Below are 21424 nucleotides of genomic sequence, written 5' to 3'. Positions count from 1 at the left end.
AAAACAGTGAACTGGGTGATCTGCAAATACACTGATCAACAATAAAAATGATCAACAATAACAAACAGATTTTTTTGGCATCGAAATGGGTTTTGAAGTTCCACCCACCCCCACTAGCTTTCTTGCTTTAATTTACAGCTACATGGAGGTTAACATAAATCAAATTAAATGTGGTCATTGTGTTAGACTTGGGTATAAAAAAAGAAGAAATTACAACATCATAGAGGACCAGCAAGGGGTCCAGTTATTTTCAGAAACGTGAGTAACCTCAGTTTATGCTAGAAAGAGAGGGCTGACTGTTGGCGGTCAGAAGATTTGAACCATCAGATCTGTTGTTTTTGGGTTTTGCAATAATAAGCAGAGTTCTCCCTTGATTTCCCCTTCAACTAAGGTTATACTTCACTTCCCCTGCTAGCAATTAGTCTCCAGAATGCTATTTGTCAAAAGCCAAGCCATTAGTTTCCACTGGTTTGCCCCGCCAGCTCTTGTTACAATTCACTGTTTCCTGCATAGAGAAAACATAAGCCCGTGGAGGAAGGAGAAGGCCAGAAGCTGGCTAAGACAACAGTCTGACAATGCGTAGAGATGTCTCTAAACATTTAGTAAAGAGAGAATCAGACAATACACATCACATAAACAAATCAGAATCAGAACAAATCTGCCACAGCAAGCAATTACTGCCTCTGTATTTTGAGACACAGCAAATTTGAAAAACATTTCATAAAGGAAGCCATTTCTTTGGGCATCTGGGAGCTGGGGCACTGCAAAAAATAGGTCAATCACAGAATGACACCTATTGATTTTTAGAGCCAGATCTGAAGAAATGCGGGCGAAGTAAATGTGCTGTAAACAAATACGATGAAGGAGGCTACTCGATAAAGTAATGAGAGCTGGACCGGCTGACAGAACCATAACATGTAGCTACACAAAACCCCCGAGGTCTAACATCTAAATGGCACAATGTCATTTTCCTCTGTTTTCCCAATGATTGCAGATGAGGCATCGGCGTACTTCAGTGACTCCCAGTGAGGTAGGAAACCTAATGTATCTGGGTTACAAGGGACCTCGAGAGCCATCAAACAGCCAGACATTTTCTTGGTAAATCACCAGCAGAGAGAGAACTTTTGAGAGTGCAATTAACAACCTCAAGGTCAGACTTCTCGGGAGAGTTAGCTCTGAGAAAAAAATCCTCAGGCATTCTCTTTCTCTCACCTCTCTTTTGCTGTTATCCTCACAGCTAGACACTCTTACAAACCCTCTCTCCATCTCCTTTACCCTCTTGTCCTCCTCTTCACACACATACATTTCCTTCACTCTTTTTCCTTGTTACTCTCTCGTCCCCTTTCCACCATCCCTCTAAGCCTCCTTCCTCCCTCCTTCTCCCCCTTTGTCTCCATTACAGATAAACGTTACTTTGTGGTCGGTGGCGACACCATTTCTTCCCCAGCACCAGAGCAGGGCTGAAAATCAGTCGCAGGTGTGCAGAGGATGAGAGCCATGGATCTTGATCTTAAGGCAATAATGGTGCTGTGCACTGAAGAGGTCACTATAGGGATATCTGACCAGCTCTTAAGACATGGCAAGAATGAACTTTCCATGTTCTTGATTGTGTGAGAACATTATAAATGGGGCTGAAATGGATTTTTTTGAAGTCTGGTTTTGCAGTTGGTTTAATAAAGCACTTGACAAACACAATATATCTTTGGGATTTTGAGTACCAGGGTTTGAAATGATAGGACTTTTCATTAACACATAAAAAAGCCTATGACATTAAGAAGGGATGAACTGGCTGAACTTTAAAGATGAGGATATTTCAAAGCAAGAAACACATAATAAGAAAGTTAAGTGTAACTTCTACAGAAACCTGAAGACATCCCATTTTTTAATCTCAGTTACTGAAACTAGATCATGGGGCACACTTATAAACTTATAAAAATAAAAACAGGTAGATGCCATTAGGGAGGTCAGAAGAGAGATAGGATAGCTTTATACTAACACTTTGTAACTTTTAACTTTTGCAGAAGTTATGCGTTGAGCACACACCAACATACACACACCACACAAGGCCTTCACATACATACGTTACTTTTTTCTTTTTACCTAGCAGGAGATGACAAAATTTATATATATATAAATAAAATATTTGAAAGAATACATTACCCTATATTTAAGTAAATAATTTTTTTATTTTACCATTTTAATTCTGCTTAATCCTCCACCTTATTGTAGTGTTTACTCATAAACTACTTTTAATCGGCTCATGTTGCTTTTCCCTTCAGTTCTCTTCCCCCACACACACACCGGCTTGCCCCGCCCCACCCCGCCTCTTTCTGTTTCTCTTTCTCCCTGTATGTGTTTGACTTTCTTCGTCAGCAGTATGTTTTATAAAGTTGCCCAAAAAAACACAACTAACGTTTTGGACTTTTTCACCCGCGAGTCCGTTTTCACAGCAGCTTGGTGAGCCGCGTGTGGAGGAGGCGTGTTATTAATGACGTAGCCTATCAAAATGATCAAAACCAACGTGGTTCCAAATAACATCAGCACCAACAGGTGCACTTACAAGCTTTTATTAAATAACAGCATAAGTAGGAGTCTCTCTCTGTATTTCTCTGCAGAGCATGTGCGATTGTCAGTAGACCGCACAGGAGGGGTAGAGCGAGGGGAGATTGTCCACTAGATAATCGATCGCGGGTGGCATCGTTAATATACCTGGGCAGCCCGACCATGTACAGTCTATGTGTGGGAAACACTGCTTGACCTTTTGTAACCAAACCACTTCCACTATTGAAGTAGCTCCCCTTTATGGAATCAACTTCTCCACCGTGGAGCCAGTAGCAATGTTACTTTCGCTTTCAGCCATGCTTGTTGTTGCTGTGCATAACAGTACGACGTCATTACGTCAACAAGTCTGAATGTTTCCATTATCACGATATGATTTTTAATTTTTTCATATTAAAAATTATACCAGTATTAGCGTGAACTAGATGATATGGCACACCCCTAACTGAAAGCGTCACAGCTGGTATGCTACACTATCATAAGTTTCCAAAGGCTTAGGATATTTTCTCATCATGGCTGCCCAAAACACAGCACAACTGATACTTAATGTAGATACAAGATACACATCCAAAAGCAAATCTAACCTATGTCTGTGCTTGTTTCTACTTATGTGGGGGGTTTGGCTGACAATTCTCACACTAATAATGCTTCAAAGTTGCCTGGAGAGGCTAAATAAAAACACAACACACAGCATATTCCTGAAGGAATTTTGGCTAGGGAGACAACTTAGGTGTGTTATTGAAATTTTGTGTGTGTGCCCACACTAATAACTGGAAAGCTTTTTAAAAAGGTCATAGTTTCTCTTAACCATTATATCAGGCTTACTGTATGTTGAGGGTAAATGATTTATAAAACAGTCCCCATGGCTTTCTTGTTGTCCGAAGGTCTCATTAAGAGGATAAACAGGAACTTTGTTTATAAAGCGATCGTCCCTGAACTGAGGCAACAAGCTGATCTTGTGCAACAGCAGTGAGATGATCAATAAGTCATTCCACAATAACCATATAAATATCAATATTATGGCGATCTCTGTGCAAGGAGGTAATTATAGTAGGACAGGTGTAAAACTTCTGTCCAATCCATGGAATAGATTTAATTTAAAAAGAGATTTTTAACCTTAATGGGCAACAAGAGAGAGCCAAATCAATGATTCATCAGCAAATAACTATTAAATTTAAAACAGGGCTCAGGATGCAGTGATAAAGCTGCTCAAATGGGCAAGTTTTACTGTACTTTTCAGCAAGTTGCCATCGATTGGACTCCTCCAGCAGAATGAGGACAAGTAATGGGGAGTGATGTTCGATAACTGTGCGGTGCTTTACAAGGTATTAGTGTTGCACATTTAATAGTGCGAGAGTGTTGTTTCTGTATTAGATGGATCTTCACTGCCATGCACTGCTGCCTATTAATGTTTAATTGCCCTATTGTGGACCAGCTTCAGTGGTGGATTATGCTGACCTTATAATAATATTTGTGTGTGTGTGTGTGTGTGTGTGTGTGTGTGTGTGTGTGTATGCTGTAAAGAGAATCACTGAATGTGTGAGGGAACCGCTCATGATAACATAATTATAGTTTTGATTCCTATAGGGCTCTGTGTTACATACTGCAGGACCACATGGATTATGTACCCCGCTTTTAATAAAACATGAAAGCCATAGCTGTTCTCCCACACAAATTTCAAGCATATTTCTTCTTATGTCTATCTTGGCTGTAAGGCTACAGTATGTCTAAATCCATATTGCCTTTGCTACGGAGCAGGAAAGGCATGCAATAGTATAACTAATGTAATTTACTATGTTAGTTGACTCTCATGGCCTTGAGTCCGTGTTGCACCACTTGTACAATTTGGGAAACCACCAGAGGCATGCCGTTTAAATAACCATAACCATAATTGCTTCAGCAAGTTAAGGCAACAGAATGGGATTCTTCCAAAAATGACATTTTGCACACAACCCTTCAATATGTAGGACTGGGATGAAATCTTAGACTAACAAAATGTTGGCATGGGATTAACATTACATTAATTCCAACATACTGACACCATTGATGTGCAGTGTAACATGTATGATGGTATATGATAAAATATAGGCTATATGTGTAATGGGATAACAGTGGACTACTGTCAAATTACATTGCATTCAGTGGTCTCTGTCCTTTTTATGAGATGACATATCTATGTCATAAACCTTCAATGAACTTTTCATGTATGAACCCAAGCCAAACTCCCTCTAGGACACGAATCAGACTCTCACTGTCAAAGAACTGACATGCTTGTATACATGTACACACACACACACACACACACACACACACACACGTTTCACTATCCCCGTGGGGGACAGTCATTGACATAATGCCTTCCCTAGCCCCTTACCCTAACCTTAACCATCACAACTAAATGCCTAACCTTAACCCTTACCCTAACCTTAACCTAATTGTAACCTGTACCCTAAAACCAAGTCTTAACCCTTAAAAAGCAGTCTCTACCCGTGGGGACATCAACTTTTGTCCCCACAAGCACCCATGGGTTAGTGTGCATTCAGGTTAAAGTCCCCTCTGGGATATAAGAACATGAAAAAAAAAACCTACCTGGCATGAGGGACATCAATGCTGGAGGAGACCACTTTGCGTTTCTGCTCTAGCAGGGACACTGATCGGGTGTCAGGGTCCCGGCCAACACGCTTGCTGTCCGCCACCCGCTGCTCCTCCACTGCCTCTGGGCTGAGGGAGCCGCCTTCCACCTTCTGGCTCTCTGGCGCTCCGTTACTGGAGCTCTGCTGGAGAGGGATGCAAAGAAGTCAATGCCTGGGTAAAAAACCATGTACACAAGATAGTAACAATGCTGAGCCATGAGAAATGTTGATGCAAAGTTATGCAGAGTACAGAAACAAGCCTCCTTTGGCAAAGACCCAGTGTGAGCAACATGTCATATTTCTGACTAATACCAAGAAATACTGCCCATTTAAATGACATACTAAAATATCACAGAAACATTACTTAATTGCATGGAAATAATTACAAAAGGAATTTAGTTTTTCAACACAGCAGCAGATATAAAGTTGGGATCTGGGCTCTGGATCTGGCTGTCGAAAGCTTGTAACCCAAATTTTGAAGATTTTCATGTTTACATTTCAAATGAAAGAGTACACGGTCCAATATGGTTTAATTTCCCAGCCTCTTGAGCTTAAAAAAGCCTTTCCAAAACAGATTGGATAAACTCAAAAATGCACAGTGGTCAGTTATAAAACAAGGCTGTTCCTGTAGATATTTTGGAGATATAAGGTTTTCAAACCGAAAACCGCAGGCTATTGACAACTCTACAAAAACTGCTCATGATCAAAAATAAATGAAACTTTAAACAAAACTATGCACCTGTGATATGAGGCCTTTCTTGATGGTGATGTGAAAGTTCAAAAACTTTAGAAATTCATATTGCCACTTGTGCCACAAGTATTTCTGAGGACACAGGACCTTATGGGAGGAATCTGTGAATTACTTAAAAGGTACCCCGGGGAGTTTTTGACCACCGGTAACATTACAGAGCAATGTTTTTACGAGTGGGTCCAAGCTTTGTTTGTATCGTGCATGAGCATGTGGGTGCTGCGATACACACCATATATACACACATACATGGCGCTGGTTTCACACTATTCTGATTATATATTATATAATATATTATAATATATTGATCGAGACAGTTAGTGGTGTTAACGCACAAAGAAGCATAGCAATGTGCCAACAAAGTCAAGGACTTGGGTCATTGAAATTCTCATTGTATTTGTACCTTTTAAACTTTCAAGAAGACTACAGCATGCCAGATCTTACCTGCCAAGGCTAAAAAGGAGGCTAGTAAACATCTGTCTAGATTTGAACAACACTGAAAAATTGAGTAAAATTGAACAACACTGAAGCAAAATTGCCAAAAACTCATTCAAAGAAACTTCTTTTAAAAGAAAACTCCACAGGCCATCTTTAAAGAGGAAATTATAATACCATAACTCTAGATGTTTTTATAAAATGTTAATCTGAAAAAAAAACCCACCTGAATTCTCCCTCAATTTTAGACAATCATAAAGATTTTTGAACTTGAAATACAAATTTCATGTTGACCGTATATCATTCAGAGCACCTTGTTGCCAAAAAGCTTAGCTGTTCCCTGCCACAAGATTGTTGCTGGTGGATGAAATTCTTCAATTATTCAAATGGTGATCTCTGCCATTTGAGTTCAACCTGATGTCTCTACAAAGTCACAGGGAAGCACTGCAGGTGAGTTGTGAACAGATTTAGCTGGTTCCACTGCACACCAATTGTGCTTCTAGACAAAATTTTCCCATGCTACACATACCTACCAACATAAACTAACACTCACTGACACAAAGACAATCACAGAAGAAAAGCATTTCTCCCTTCACAATGCTCTGAAAACGCCTACCTGTAGCAATGTAAAAAAAAAAAAAAACCCAGCTCAACATCACAACAGCAACGAATGGCATCCTTCTGCACAATACCTGCATTTACCTACGTACACATCACACACACACACACACACACACACACACACACACACACACATCTCTGTAGGTAACTAAAACCATCATGCTTGTAGAAACACACTAAGAAAACACCAAAACACTCCTAGAGGGATACGCACAGCTGCCCATGCCAATGGAGCATTGAGGAGTATGACTTGCATGCCAGTGTGTGTCCGTGTGTGTATGTGTGTGTGTGTACCTGCATGTGTGTGTGTGATCTAGATCATTATCTCAAAGCACTGTAACACGATTAGGCTCGACTGTGGAAACGGCAATGGGACCCTAGTCAATCACTCACACACAAAAACCAAAAGAACAATTTACTTCGCACAAACACTTAGCGGTGAGCAAACCGCTCTACAAAAACACAGACTTGAGTAAAACAACAAGATGGATTACACCAGCTCGGGAAGATTAGGTGTTGTGTGTAGGACGAGTGTACTCCTCGGATAAAACACGGCAATTCCTTCCTTTCGCCAGGCTTATGAATGATGGCATTTCACAGAGCCAGGAAATTGTGAAGCATGCCAAATCGGTTGTGAAATTTGAGTTGCATGTGTCAAAGCTGGTGTATGTGTTTGTGTGAGCAGAGCAAATCCCAGAGTGTCCCTGATATCCCCCCTCTCTTTATTTCTCATTCTCCTTCTCTCTCCCACTCACAGAGAAACTCATAACCTACTTGCTTTGGGCAGTTTGTCAAGCGTAAAGATTCTTGACCATTTATGGGTCAAAGGTCATAATAAAGCAAGCTAACACAGACCATAAATTTAATCCCATGGACCGAATGTCATAAAATCCCGACTGTATCTTTTAGCTCTTCTTTGTTGCTAGGAACTGTTTGTATTAGGACAGCACATATAGTGAATATGATGCCCGGTCTTTCCTTACTTTTCCTCTCTACAGCCTATGCTTAAGCTGCCTCATGTCACGAGAGAGCTCAGTGGTCAGTGATTGTCAGCCATCAGCGATCGTCCATCGGCCCAAGCCTACTGACACAGCTTAACAGGGTTGGGGCGATGTCTACCAAATTGGCATATGATGATGTCCACAGTGAAACATCGGGATGGACGAGGGTATTTGAGCCCATTCACAGCCCATCCTCACCTACTCACCCGGTCCTTCTTTACTTTTCCTCGCTATTTGTTATAAGAGTAGCGTGGCTCCTTTAAGGAAAGGGGCAGTGCTTAGTGAGCGTTTGGTGGAGCAGGAGAGAGAGGTGGACTGCAATCAGAGCAGAGAAGACAGGTGTTCGCGATCGGAGCAGAGGCAAAGGTTAGCAGTGAAGTTGTCTAGTGGCAGTAAATGTACAGTGTAGGTTACAGTTTGGCCATGAATAAACACTGCAGCTCCTCAATAGCCAAGATGTTCCCGTGTTTTGCTTCCCAGCTGCTGGGTAAAAGTAAAGGTGTTTAGCCCTGAGGTTAGAAACAACTTCAGCGCTGGTCTTCCCTGTGCTTCCCGACCACAGTCTGAAATCTGCAGCAGGAACGGTTAACACTCTGCTTAAGTTACCTAATTAAGAAGATCATATGATTATAAAAAATATTTGAAATACTAGTCATGGTAATAAACTACTCTTATTAGCTTTTTACTCGCAAAGCTTTTATTGAACTTTCAGTAACAAGATTTTACTCGCCAAAGGGGGGGGGGGGTTTAAATCAAGATGTTACAATGGTAGAGGGCTCAGTGGTCAATGGCTGAACGATGCCATCGTCCATCGGCCCAACCCTACAGCCTAACATTAGATTTCCTAACATATGACTTAGAACAATCGCTGAACAAACATTTGTATGTTGAAATTTTCGAATCGAGTTGCAATTTTAATTTAAACTTACATGACAAATGTTGCTGGCAAATTTACTCAGCTGTAGCTAATAACTAATTAACGTTGACTCCATTAGTTGCCCAAACTACATGAAACTCATGTACCGTTGACGTCATTATATTTGAATATTAATGAGCAACATTAAGTATTCTACTAATGTAATATCTTTCTAAATATGAGCTAAAAAAAACCTAGCTAATTACGTACAAGTCAACTTTTTTGAATAAAAGAACCCTTGCAGGAGCTTAACAACAAGCTGATTCCATCTGATTGTTTTAAGATAAATTTGTGATTATGCTTGGTACAAACAACTTGTTCAGAACTATATACAGGCCTGGGGGTTACTTTATAGAAAGTAATCACGATTTAAATTGCAATTGCAATACTGGTCACAAAAATCGCAATTAGATATTTACCTCAAATTGTTCAGCCCAAGTCTCTTCTTGGTGTCACAGAGGAAGTTATTCTGCATGCAGAGCTGCAGAACTCATTTTAGAGTATTTTTGCCAATAAGAGATATTTAAATACTTCAGAAAGACACACTTAAGAACAAGATTAGGGATTAAAATGTGTGTGTGTTCAACCTGTGTTATGTGTGTTCATACAGCACACATAACATACATAAACACAACTCCTTTACCCTAAAAGATTACTCATACATCAATACAGGGGAGTGCTGTGCTTCATGCTGATGCTGCTCAGCCAACCAATAAGGACAGCCGACGCCGGCCTGCCTGGGATCAGCGCTTCAGAACAAAGAGTCACTCAGCTCCTGTCAACAAGCTTGCTTCATTGACTCCCACGACGGTGTACGATCAACATAAACAACAACAGCAAGGACAACAAAAGCGTCAGCAAAACAAAAACAAGTAATGCCTCTTGCAGGCAGCGAGAGATCTGTGTAACAATGCTCACACAGCACACACTTGCACAAACCAACGAGTCAACAAGTGGTATCCCCCCTCTCCAGAACAGGGGACGTTCGTTTGCCATTCTGGGCAAAGTGCCAAGCATCCAGATTCTTTGGAGCATGCCACCCATTGCCAACCTGGGGGTGCCTGCTTTGTTGGTTGTACAGCTGCTGCTCAAACAGGGTGGCATGCCCTCATAAACAACCACCACTCCAAAATTTTAAGTAGTCAGCTCTAACTCATTAAACATACAAATACACATGTGGGAGAAAGCACATTCATGCTTTATTACACACCCATGCATACAAAAGGCAACACAGATGCACATATGAATCCACGAGCACACACACAGCAGACCCCTCCTCCTCATTTTATGGCTTGTTTTCGACCTCAGTGGGAACTGAGAGCTGAAAGAGACTTGACCATTGTGCTGACAGGACTACACTCTCAGCCCCAGCTGCACTACTCCAGCCTGCACCGGTGACTGTAGCGGTATTGTGCAACAGCTTTTGTGAGTGCAGCATTGCATATAGAAATGTGCAAATGCAAAACAAGAGAACCCAAGTGTCCATTGCATTTCCCAGCTCTCAAAGCTCTGACGATTCTCCATACAGAGCTGCTGCAAGATTTTGACATATCTGAAGTTTTAAAGAATATTTTACAACTTCATCTGAGATTTACAAGCATTTCAGAGTGTTGCAGCTCTATCTGTAAATGTACACAGCTCACATTTACATAAAGGAAATGTGAGCAGTCCAGCATGTGTGGTAACAGTGGCCGAACATTTCCGTTTTGATGGAGGAAATAAGACTTATGATTACAGCCTGTAACTTACTTCATCAATAACATATCAAAACGTAACACACATGAATGCAAGGAGGCTCAAAACCACACCAATCCAAATAGATCAAAATCAGTCTGTAAACAAGCCGTTATTCAGTCACTCCCTCACTATAAAAAGGACAGACACCACACACACTTCTATGCCAGAAACAGTGTTTTCAGCCAAGAGCTGGATTGGCTTCTCTTACTCCCACAATCTTTATCTGAGGTTGTGTGACACCAAAGCATACAAGTTGGATATGAAGGCAATTAGGTCACTGCTAATTTGGCCCATAGCACTACAAATCTGGACATGAGTGAAACTTCCTATTCTACCCCTAATTGCACAGGAAACCCACACTATCTATTTTTAACCGTTGTTAAACAATAATAGCCTCGTTGTGCAGAATGAGTTCACATGCAGCCATATAATATTCAAATGGATGACAAGCTGCATCATCTGTCAATGAAAATGTCCAAAATATAAATTTGGGTGCAAATAAAGGCAGGATGCACAAAATGATCTGTGGTAAATGCGATATATAAATCATGAGCCTATGTGCAAAAACCTCGGACCGGGTCTTTACAGCAGTCCAAAACGCTGCAGTCAAAGCGTGTTTGTTTGCCTCGGCGTACCCACCACTAGCCCACATAAACATTGCGCAGGCCCTATCAAGCCCTTTGTCCCATATATATGATGTCGCCAAAAGTCATGACAGCCCGTTATTTGATGCATTATGCAACCGAATGATTATGACTATTCTGAATAATACTGCTTTTGTCCTAGCTGGTTAAATTTACCATCAATGGCAGCAGCCGCCGCGGTGACACCGTTAAATCCGCTGCGTGCAGGAAGCGGTTAAACGCTGCAAAACACCGCACAACAAAAACTGTGAAGCGCAGCCTGCCGGCCGGGGCGCTTTGCCCACACACACACACACCTTCAAGCTGGACTTGAGCGGTCCTTTGGCTGCAGTGTGGTTGAACCCCGCGGCTATCTCCTCCTCGGAGAACTCCTTGAGGCTCCCGTCTTGCATGAGCACGGTGTAGACGCTGCGCCGAGCTCCTGCGGCCGAGACGTCTCTGTTTTCCTGCTTGACAGCCTGGACCACTCCTGTCACCGGGGCACCGTCCCCCGTCGGACTCGGCGCATAAACGCGGCTGCCGAGGATCGACCGCTTCACTAAACGCCTCGTATGCATGTCTAAAAGTGTCTCACTGGATTCAGAGCCGGCGAACCGGTGAATTTAAATCATTAAACGTCGAATTATAACCGGTAAACAACGACGAGAAAAAAACAAAACCGCAACGGGTAGACTACGCTCTCCAACAACCCTGATAAAATGTTAGAAAGCAGCAACATACTCGGAAGGCGAAAACTCCAAACAGCGTCCTAAATGCACCGCACTCAAAAGCGCCGAAAACTGAAGGAGAACTTTGAATTAGCACCCGACTAGAGCCTACAACATGAAAACGACTCATTCGCCGCTAAACAACCTCCACATCCAACCGGCTAGCAGTCTTCCTCCGTTCGACCTGTTTGTTTTCCCCACTGCTCCCTGCGAGCTGGGGGGGCGGCGGGAAAACACGGACTACCGCCACCTCCAGGAACCGAAATGACATTTGTACACGATTTAACAAAATGGCGGCTTATACGTGGAAAAACGACTTGGACATCGGAGAATGGACGCAAATACGTCGAATTATTTCACCTCGCTCGGCCTTATGCACTGGCATCCCTCCGCAGACGTTGAAAACGGTTGAAAACACGGCCGTTAGGTGACTCCAGTTCCGGCTACTGAACTTTCCAGTCCGCATGTGGCTCCGACCGAGCAGAGCCTCTACCGGCGGAATGCTGCCTGTAAACATGTGCGGTCCGGCGCGTGAGGCGGGCTGCAATTGGTCGGTGCAGTACACGCCTCCACAAGCCCCCACCGCTCCCCCTTCTCCTCCGACAGAAGGTAATGCAAGCCGGGAGGATGCTCCATTCAAAACAATGACGCAAGGATGGAGAGGAAACGAGAAGGGAGGGGGTATGGCAGAAGGAAAGAAAGGGAAAAGGGGGAATTTAGGCTAAGGAAAAGAAAAGTTCGACCAGACAGACAGGCTTTATGCTATAACCTACTTGTTAAAGTGTAGCCTGTTTTCCAGGTGCCATGGGACTTCTAAATTACTGTGACCTGGTTCTAAAATGAATGTAATGGACTGCACTGGTCTGTTTTTGTGAATGTAAACACAACAGGTTCTTTCATTTCTTATGGGTTTTTCATTACTTAACAGGCCAATTTTATTTAAAGGCACTGGGGTAAACATGCTCCAACATCAACCTTGCACATCATGCATCTGCCAAGGCAAGAGCCAACCACATCTTAGCCAGCAACCTTCAGATAATTTAGACAAACAATGCTATAAAGTGCTTCATGTGCATATACTAAATATAGCTAAGATATTATGCAAATATGTATGAACATGCACATTTATAATGGTGAACTTAGTTCAGCCTTGCCAGAAATGCAATAATACCTGTATTTGATGTAATGATAACAACAAGCCAGCAGTCATATTGTACTTTTTTCTGTGCACTTCATTACAACACTGCACATCTACATCCTGTACTAAATAAGAAACCTAAAGTGTGATCTCACAACGTGACACAAGTCGTTGCTCTCTGAGAAAGAAAAATATATCCGATAAACGTGTCTCTTTTCATTAGAAAGTTCACACTGCTTTGATAAATCAAGTTTACCAGGAGACTAATTCATTCATCGAGATTATCGCCAGTGTGAGAGAGAATATACCAACGAATGTTATCACAGTAACGAATAGCCCAATTAATGTCAAACGTAATGTCTTTAGAAAATCATATGCAGCTTACAATCTTTTTACATGACAGCGCCTTAAGTGAATAAAGACACAATGACACAATTTATTATATATATTTTTTAATAGAACAATTCATATCATAAAATATTTACATGCAGAGAATGGAAACTGGACAGAGTGGAGTGACAGATGTGGCCATAACTTCCAAAACAGGCTTTGCCCTGTGATCAAAGGCAGGTGTCACCATAGAGTTGTCTGCTGGTTGTAGGGGGAACAAATGGTCTCATTACGGGAGTAGTGGAGCTGAAGGAGAGGCAGTGAGGGAGTATTCCCGAACCTCTACCACACCCCCATTCCCTGAAGGGGATTGTGTGTGTGTGTGTGTGTGTGTTTTTATATGACCAAGATAGACATCTAGAGAGAATAAATTATTTTAGGTAAGTATCTATTAACTGTGTCTATGTGTGTGTTGTTAGATTTGGCACTCAAACACCTCCTTTGACAGATAATTTTCCTTAGAGGTCATTTATAGCGTTCTGTGAACACCATTATGTCTAAATGATGGCACCACCCTGATACGCAGCCCAGCTCTTGGTAGAAACACTGTACTCATTTTTTGGGAGTATAAATAACAATGATAATTACCTCTATGCAGAAACGAAAATCATTTGTTAGAGGGCTTCATTTATCTGTTTTTGTTCATTAAAATACTGGGAGTGTCTTGCATTTCAAATCCTCAGCATTTCAAATGTCTGATATCATTTATGGATCTAATACCAGTCAGTGTGGGCTAGCTGGGTTTGTCTGACCCACTAACAAGCTTCTGCATGTCTAATGAAACATGAAGCTGGAGATACTGTAAGACTGTAATAGTTTGATGTGGGTGGAAACAGATGACACCAATTTTTCTGCAAAGGCGGGAGATACTGTAGCAGTGAAAGAGATATTTACAGCAAAAAGCATTGGCTCTGTCCATTTAAAAACAAACATCAAACAACAGTATTGAGACATTAATTCATTTTTTTTTTAAATAAAAGTACCACATTTACTGTTTCTTAAAATTCATGTACCAAAACATTGTACCATATGACATTAGATTGGTTACTACTTCTCAGAACTCAAAAGCTATTTGACAACTTTGAGTAACAATACAAGGTAAAAATCTGTTGGACAACAGGGTTTAAATTTTCCTTAAAACAAGGCAGACATACATTAGTGCTCTTAACAGGCTTATTTTAAAATTATACCATCTGGACATTGTACAAATAAGTAAAAGCTTACATAAAACTTCCAGCGAGTAAGATTGGTTAAAATAGTGCTCTAACTATATACAAGCCTTGGTTGGCATGTCGTCAGTACAATCTACAAACAGACAGATATGGTTTTCTCAGAGTGCTTCCAGTAAGTTAAAAAGCGTTAGATATTCAAATTACGCAGAGATGTAACTGGATTGTGATGAAGCTGTATATAAATGCAGTACCATGACATCGAACCTTGTGCTTTAAAATCATCCAGGATGCCAACTGAAGACTGTATACTGTACCAAGAGTAGGCTCAAAAACATGAAAAAAATACAGCTGATCAATAGATTTGCATTACTAATGCAAGTTTGCTATTTTGTCACATTACACGTCTTCTGAATTTGTTTTGACCCCTGTGCAAAATGACAAAAAGGAAAACATGGTCTTATCATATGTATTTTTTTAAACAATGAATAAAAAAGTCAGGGGAAAGCGTACCTTTACAACTGTCATTATCTCACAGCTCACTTTCCTTTAGTATCTTAATAAAAATGCTAGAAACTTCTATAAAACCCTATTTACTTTTCTCTCACAGACATACTCTGTAACATTTCACAATTACATAACAATACGCATCTTCAAATAAATATGAATTTCACAAAAAATGCTGACATGGACTGTAAAAAGGTATTGTGAAACCGCAAATTCATGTGAAACAGCCCTCCTTCCCTCATTTCTTGTTTCCATTTTGGTTCTGCAGATGACTAGTTTCATATCTCTTGTCCTGTAACATGTTGAACCCGTACGTTTGCGGTGAATAGTCTCAACAAAACAACATGCAGTCATAAAGTCATCATTTGTATTTGATCTATCGAATGCTATGTTTGTTTCTACTAACCATTTGGTCACAGATAAGACTGGCTTTTGCTTTCCATGTCTAGAACCCATTCACAGGAATTTCAACTAGGAGAGCGTGCACAGCGGAGGTACTGCCAACCTGACAAAGAATAGCCAAGAAATACACCATCTGACGCCTCAATAAAACATGACACTGAGTCACCTGGAAGAAGCTAGAAAGTCACTAGCAGCTGCAGAAGGGACATAATAATGTTAACTTCATATGTACAGTAAATGCATGAATTTCATGATTATATGGCACTGAATTCTTGGTGTCTTTTTTTATATCAGGCACTGATAGTGTCCTCAGCTAACCCTTAAAATTCTGCAAGTGTGCTGTGATTGGATATTTATTTGATAGTTTATTTATTTAATCTTTTTCACAATCAAGTGTTGTTAAATGTGTCCATGATATGCACATATGTCAACAAGACAAAAGAGGAATTTAATGATGATCCAAAGTGCACTCTTCCACATGATTAATGCCCAATGAAAGAGGCACTACAGTTCATCTTCTAGTAGTCCTACCAGTACCAATGACATTCACCCTGGTTGATAAATTAAATGTTGATATGATTAACTGTACCCAAGTTATAAAGAGGACACTCGTGTTAATGATGATGGATGCTGTGGCCGTTTTCCCCAAGTCATGCACCAAAAGCATGCTTGGTAGCAAGTTCAAAGCACTGCAGTGACGTCTGTAAGATGTCAGAAAGGAAGGTTCTCACAAACCGCCACAGATGAAGGGAAAACTCAGAGGCGGGACATTTCCCGGCCAAGACCCAACTCTCCGACACTCTCGTAGTCAGGCTCTGCCTTGGCAGCGTCGGACCCCTCTGCTCCCAGCCCAGCCTTGTGGTTGTCATCCGAGCTACTAGTCTTTGGGATGCGGATGGTTTCGTAACAGGGATCTGTGCTGTCCAAGGCGGGGTCCACCGGCTGGAGCTCGTCAGGCTGGGTGTAGATATCTCGGACAGTGGCGTAGAGGTCACTGGAGGAAGAGGCTGTGACGAGACCTTTGATCTCTGCGATGCTGCTGTAGTCGTGCTCTTTGTCTTCCTCATTCACAGCATCGTCACAGTTGGTTTTGCTGACAGTAGAGTACACTGACTGAAGGACAGAGAAGAAACACATTGTTTTGGTTATTACTTGTATAAAATTGTCATAAACATAACTACATTTATTGAGATAACAGGAATGTGAACAGAAAAGAAACATTCACCGAGGCATTTGTACCAAAAGATCCCTGCTAGGTTTTTCCCTCATAGCGTATTGTCTGATGTTGTGTGACTATTTTACCTTTTTGTTTTTTTTTATCTTTTTGGTTCTTGGAGCATTGGCATTCACAGAGTAAAGTGCTGCCGCCTTGGGACTGGAAACAGCAGTTTGGGGAATAAGGGAGTTTAACACACACTTACCTCATTGTCTGACAGAATGTGGTTGTCAAACCCCGGTGCAGGAGACAGAGGGGAGTGTAACTGGAGGAGAAAAGAACAAAAAGATAGATTTAGATATGGCAGCCGGTGTATGAAAAGAAAAGACTGAGCGCAGAATCAGATGTTTAAAACACTCCTAAGGCTACAAAGTGGGTGCTTACTTCTCCCGAAAGTGGCTGTTAGAAACATTTGAGGGGTTGTCCCACATTTTTATTTTTAAGAATTTGGTGGCATCCTCCTGTTGTAAAAGGTATCAATCCATAGCGTTTAAACAGTTTCTCTTATAATCGAAAGCAGCAAGCTGTAATACTGAAACTTGATAGAGCTGTTCGAAACAACTTTGAGGGAATGCAATTAAGATATGGCTGCAGTTCTTATTGATCTGCATTACTAAAGACAAGTTCTCAAAAACATAAACACCAGTAGAAAATCTCTTTGAATGTCTTAACAGAGTGCTTGCTAAGCGATCAATAAAGTGAACCTCTAAACTATTCCCAGCAGTGGGAGAGAAACAAGATCCACATTTGCTTTTTTTCCTGTGATACATATGAACCTAATGTTGTATATAACCACCCATTCATTAAGAAAATTACTGAGTGAAAGTCAATAGACAGTGACAGAGAGTGTGATGTGTCTGAGCACAGCCTCTGTCCACGTCGCCTTATGATCGATGAGGGAGCCATTAATCAACAAAGCACATCTGACAGCAGCGCCAAACAACTCAGGAGTCTAACAAGAACCTCAATATTGCTGCCAGTGTTGACTAAATAGTTCATATCATGTGAAATTTTCACACACTTCTCTGAGAGGAAAACATTGCTTTTTGTATTATTTTCCTGACTGAATGCAAAGAATAACTTCAGATTCCGAGACTAAGTCCTTGGTTGGAGGTACCAAGGTTAATGCGGATGCATTCAAAAAAAGGGAAAGCTGTTCACTTGTTGCAGTATTTGGTGCTTGTCAAGGCCACATCGCCACTCAAGCCACGCTCTTATGCACTGAATGAAAAACTGCACACAGACATCATCCATCAAACCACCCTGGCTGTGTGTTGTAGTATCTTCATGCAGATACATGTTTCTCTGGCATTTTCTCAAAGAGCGTAAATCAATATGATTACTTTATGGATAACGCATGTTTGGAGACATGATTACTTTTATAGATCCGACACACACTGCAATGTAGCAGATGCCTTTTTCATCTCGCTTTAATTAGCCGACCAATTAGACAAAGTGCCCCGGAGGAGTCTTCATATGAAACATGGACGCAGGTGACTTGACCCAGTCACTGCAGCTCTAAGTGTGTCTCACAATATTTGTTCATATAATTTGCAGCCTCCTTATTCTTGGCTCACGTAACATTGCAAATTAAAGTGGAATTCCTTCCTTTTAGTCAGTCACATAGTCAGCTACAAAACCAGTATTTAATTTATACTTATTAAACTAATATAAAGACCTATAATAGTACGTGGACGGGTGTTTGTTTCATGTCAATACACATCAAGACATTACATCTGAGAGATTAATATTTTGAGGTGTTACAATGAGACATTTGCGTGTGTGTATGTGAGACAGGATTATGGGAATGTGTTTATGTGTATGTAGGAGATACAATGACACACAGGACATGCAAATATGACAGTAAGCTGATTACAGCAGCCTCAGAAGATGGACGACTCAGGTGTCAGCATGCTGACGTGCACGTTGACATACGCACACATGAATCAGTATGAATACATCATCTCAGATTATCTGCATTCCCTGTTTTGCATGTGCTCATTCAAGTACATAAACAACTCCCAACAAACTGTAGATATGCAAAATATATAAACCACATCAACACCAACTCAAATTATAACCTTTAATACACACTTACACACATACATATTACATACTCAAATCGTCTATCTAACAATAGTGATTCCATTTAGCAGCTCAACAGTGCTGACCAGCAGTTTACCTGGACCATGTCCCCAGCGTATATCCCAGCAACCCATTGGCTGGGTCAAATTCATTCCCTGCACCTCACATGAAAAGCCCACAAGCGACACACAGGCAAATGAATGCAAACAAGTGTTACTGCTGTTTATGACGGTTCAATAACTGTCCAACTGCACAAGATCAGAGAAGCTGTGAATGAAAGGTCACAAAAACACTGTGGGAGTGTGTGTGTTTCTGTGTGTGTCTGCGGTGAATGTTTAACTAGAAACCAGGTGTATGTATGGAAAAATGTGTGTATATGAGAAAGCCTGCCTCTGTGTGTGAGCAGCATTTACTGAGCTGCTACTTGAGGGGATTCCTCTCAGACATTTACATACAGGAGTGTGTGTGTGTGTGTGTGTGTATATGAGAGACAGAGAGAGAGCTACTATAGCCTCTATCATCCATCATGAAGCCAGACTACCTGTCATAGTGATGGTGGCCAGCTGGCGCTCGCTAGGCTCAGACACACACGCACACATGCACAACACACACACTATGTTTGACAAGACAAATCACAGACGGCTCCTGGTCATACACAGGCGTAAACCACAGAGAGCCAGGAACATTCTGGGTTAACCTTAAATCAGCCCCAGGGAGTCTATGTGTAGCAGAATATATGTAAACACACACATGGCGTAGTATCTGTGTGTGTGTAACATGGGGGGATGGGAAGAAATAATAGAATTAATGCCTACTAGACATGCCAACAAAATACATGGGGGTGCGTCTATATACTCTAATGAGTACATTTTTGAGCGTGTATGTGTGTGTGCGTGGCTGTCAGTATACTTTGGCGATATATTGTAGCTCAGTAGATCCAGATTTCATAATAGATACAGGGATCAGAAGAGGCTTGACTCGCCTGCTGTCCAAATGAGCAACAGTTATTAACTAATTGGCTACAACAGCAGAGACAAAGGAATAGAGAGATGTGACTAAAAAAAGAAGAGAAATAAGGAGAGCGGGATGAAATGAACAGAGGAAAAGACAACCAAGAAGATAGAGTATATTAAAGGGTAATTCTGGTCTATTACAACATGGGTCTTTTTTTTCAAAGTTTTGGCACTCATTTTTATCGGTTATGATAAGTGCCCCGGGATAAGAAAGAAGTGCTCAGACAATCAGACAGGTTGTGAACAAAAGTGAGAGTGGCGCTTTAAAAGTTGCTAATAATGCCTCATTGCACACGAAAACTGTGTGAACAACTACGGCAAGTACGGTAGGTCAAAGTTGAACCAGGAAGCCAGTCTGTAGACTGTGATGAGTACTTACAACGGACAACTTGAGATTTTGTTTGTTTTCCCTGCCCCGTCTGACCTTCTAGTGATGTTACCGTGTTCGCAAATCTCAGCAAATGACTTAGTGAATACAATCTTAATATTATCGATAGAATTTATGGCCAAAATGGCAACAAGACTAAGAGTCTACAGCTATGCTAGCAGCTCTGTGAAACTCCACTTAGGCAGAGCAGTGATTTGACCTACAACATTAGCATACTAACATGCTCACAGTGACAATTGTAACATGCTGGTGTTTAGCAGGTGAAATATTTACGTATGTCACTATTTTAGTTTAGCATGTTAGCATTCTAATATTCACTAATTAGCACCAAACACAAAGTACAGATTGCCACTTCATGCAGCTTTGTGGCAGATTGACAATGTGATGTTTGTGTTTGTGTGCTTGTCAGCTTCTAACAGTCTGATGCAATTATTTCTGAGCTCTGAGAGTGTGTTAGTGTATGTGTTTGTTGGTGTGCTTGTGTGTATCTGATGGATCTCCGCATGTGGAAGGCAGCATGCTGAGAGCAGCAGCAGCACCTCCACATGACACTGAAACGCTTTTCTTCTCTTCTTTTCACCGCTCCACGTCTTTGCTTTTCTCTTCCCCTCTCCCTCTCTTCTCCTTAACATCTCTATCTCTCACCCCTTCTCTTCTCTCCAATACTTCTTTATCATTTTCCTATCTTCTCTCTCCCCTCCTCTCTACTACAAATGGCTTCATTTGAATACCGCTGGGTTTCTTTATTTCTCTCTGTCTCACTGTCTCTCACTCTTGACTCTCTTTCTCTCTCACCCTTTATGCCTCCCAGGCCTCTCAGCTCTTTTTGAGTCAATCTCCCATCATCTCTCTGTCACTATCTGTTTCATCTATTACTCTCTCCTGCTCTTTCCACTCCAGCTCCCATTTTACATTCTTTTCTTCTCCCTTCACTGCTACACCTCTCTCTCTCTCTCTCTCTCAAATGTCTTCCCTCGGTCTGTCACTCTCCCTAAAGCAGCACTGAGCAGGCAGCTTAGCAGATGATAATTGTAGTGGTGACACATCTCCCCTTTTCTTTGTTCTTCATGGTCTCTTTCTGAACCTGCATTATGCAAATGTTGGCTGACCAAAAT

General features: G+C 41.3%; 2 protein-coding genes across 5 annotated transcripts in view; both read right to left on the bottom strand.

The window, feature by feature from the left end:
- The window catches only part of znf704 (zinc finger protein 704), a 52120-nt gene extending 39471 nt beyond the window's left edge, over nt 1-12649 (bottom strand). Inside the window, 2 exon segments of the mRNA XM_044170711.1 lie at nt 5149-5336; nt 11591-12649. Coding sequence (XP_044026646.1) covers nt 5149-5336; nt 11591-11851 — 449 coding nt within the window. The 5' untranslated portion in view covers nt 11852-12649.
- A 925-nt stretch (nt 12650-13574) lies between these two features.
- The window catches only part of pag1 (phosphoprotein membrane anchor with glycosphingolipid microdomains 1), a 52753-nt gene continuing 44903 nt past the window's right edge, over nt 13575-21424 (bottom strand). For all 4 annotated transcript variants that reach the window (XM_044170714.1, XM_044170715.1, XM_044170712.1 and 1 more), the window contains exons 8-9: nt 17029-17088; nt 13575-16720 (exon numbers count right to left, since the gene is read on the bottom strand). In XM_044170714.1, the coding sequence (XP_044026649.1) occupies nt 16364-16720; nt 17029-17088 (417 nt within the window). In that variant the 3' untranslated portion in view covers nt 13575-16363. The remainder of the gene's footprint in view (nt 16721-17028; nt 17089-21424) is intronic.

The sequence above is a fragment of the Siniperca chuatsi genome, linkage group LG17 (assembly GCF_020085105.1).
Source record: "Siniperca chuatsi isolate FFG_IHB_CAS linkage group LG17, ASM2008510v1, whole genome shotgun sequence".
Lineage (NCBI taxonomy): Eukaryota > Metazoa > Chordata > Actinopteri > Centrarchiformes > Sinipercidae > Siniperca > Siniperca chuatsi.
Note: the sequence above shows the minus strand (reverse complement) of the source record. Positions and strands in the feature narration are given on the sequence as shown.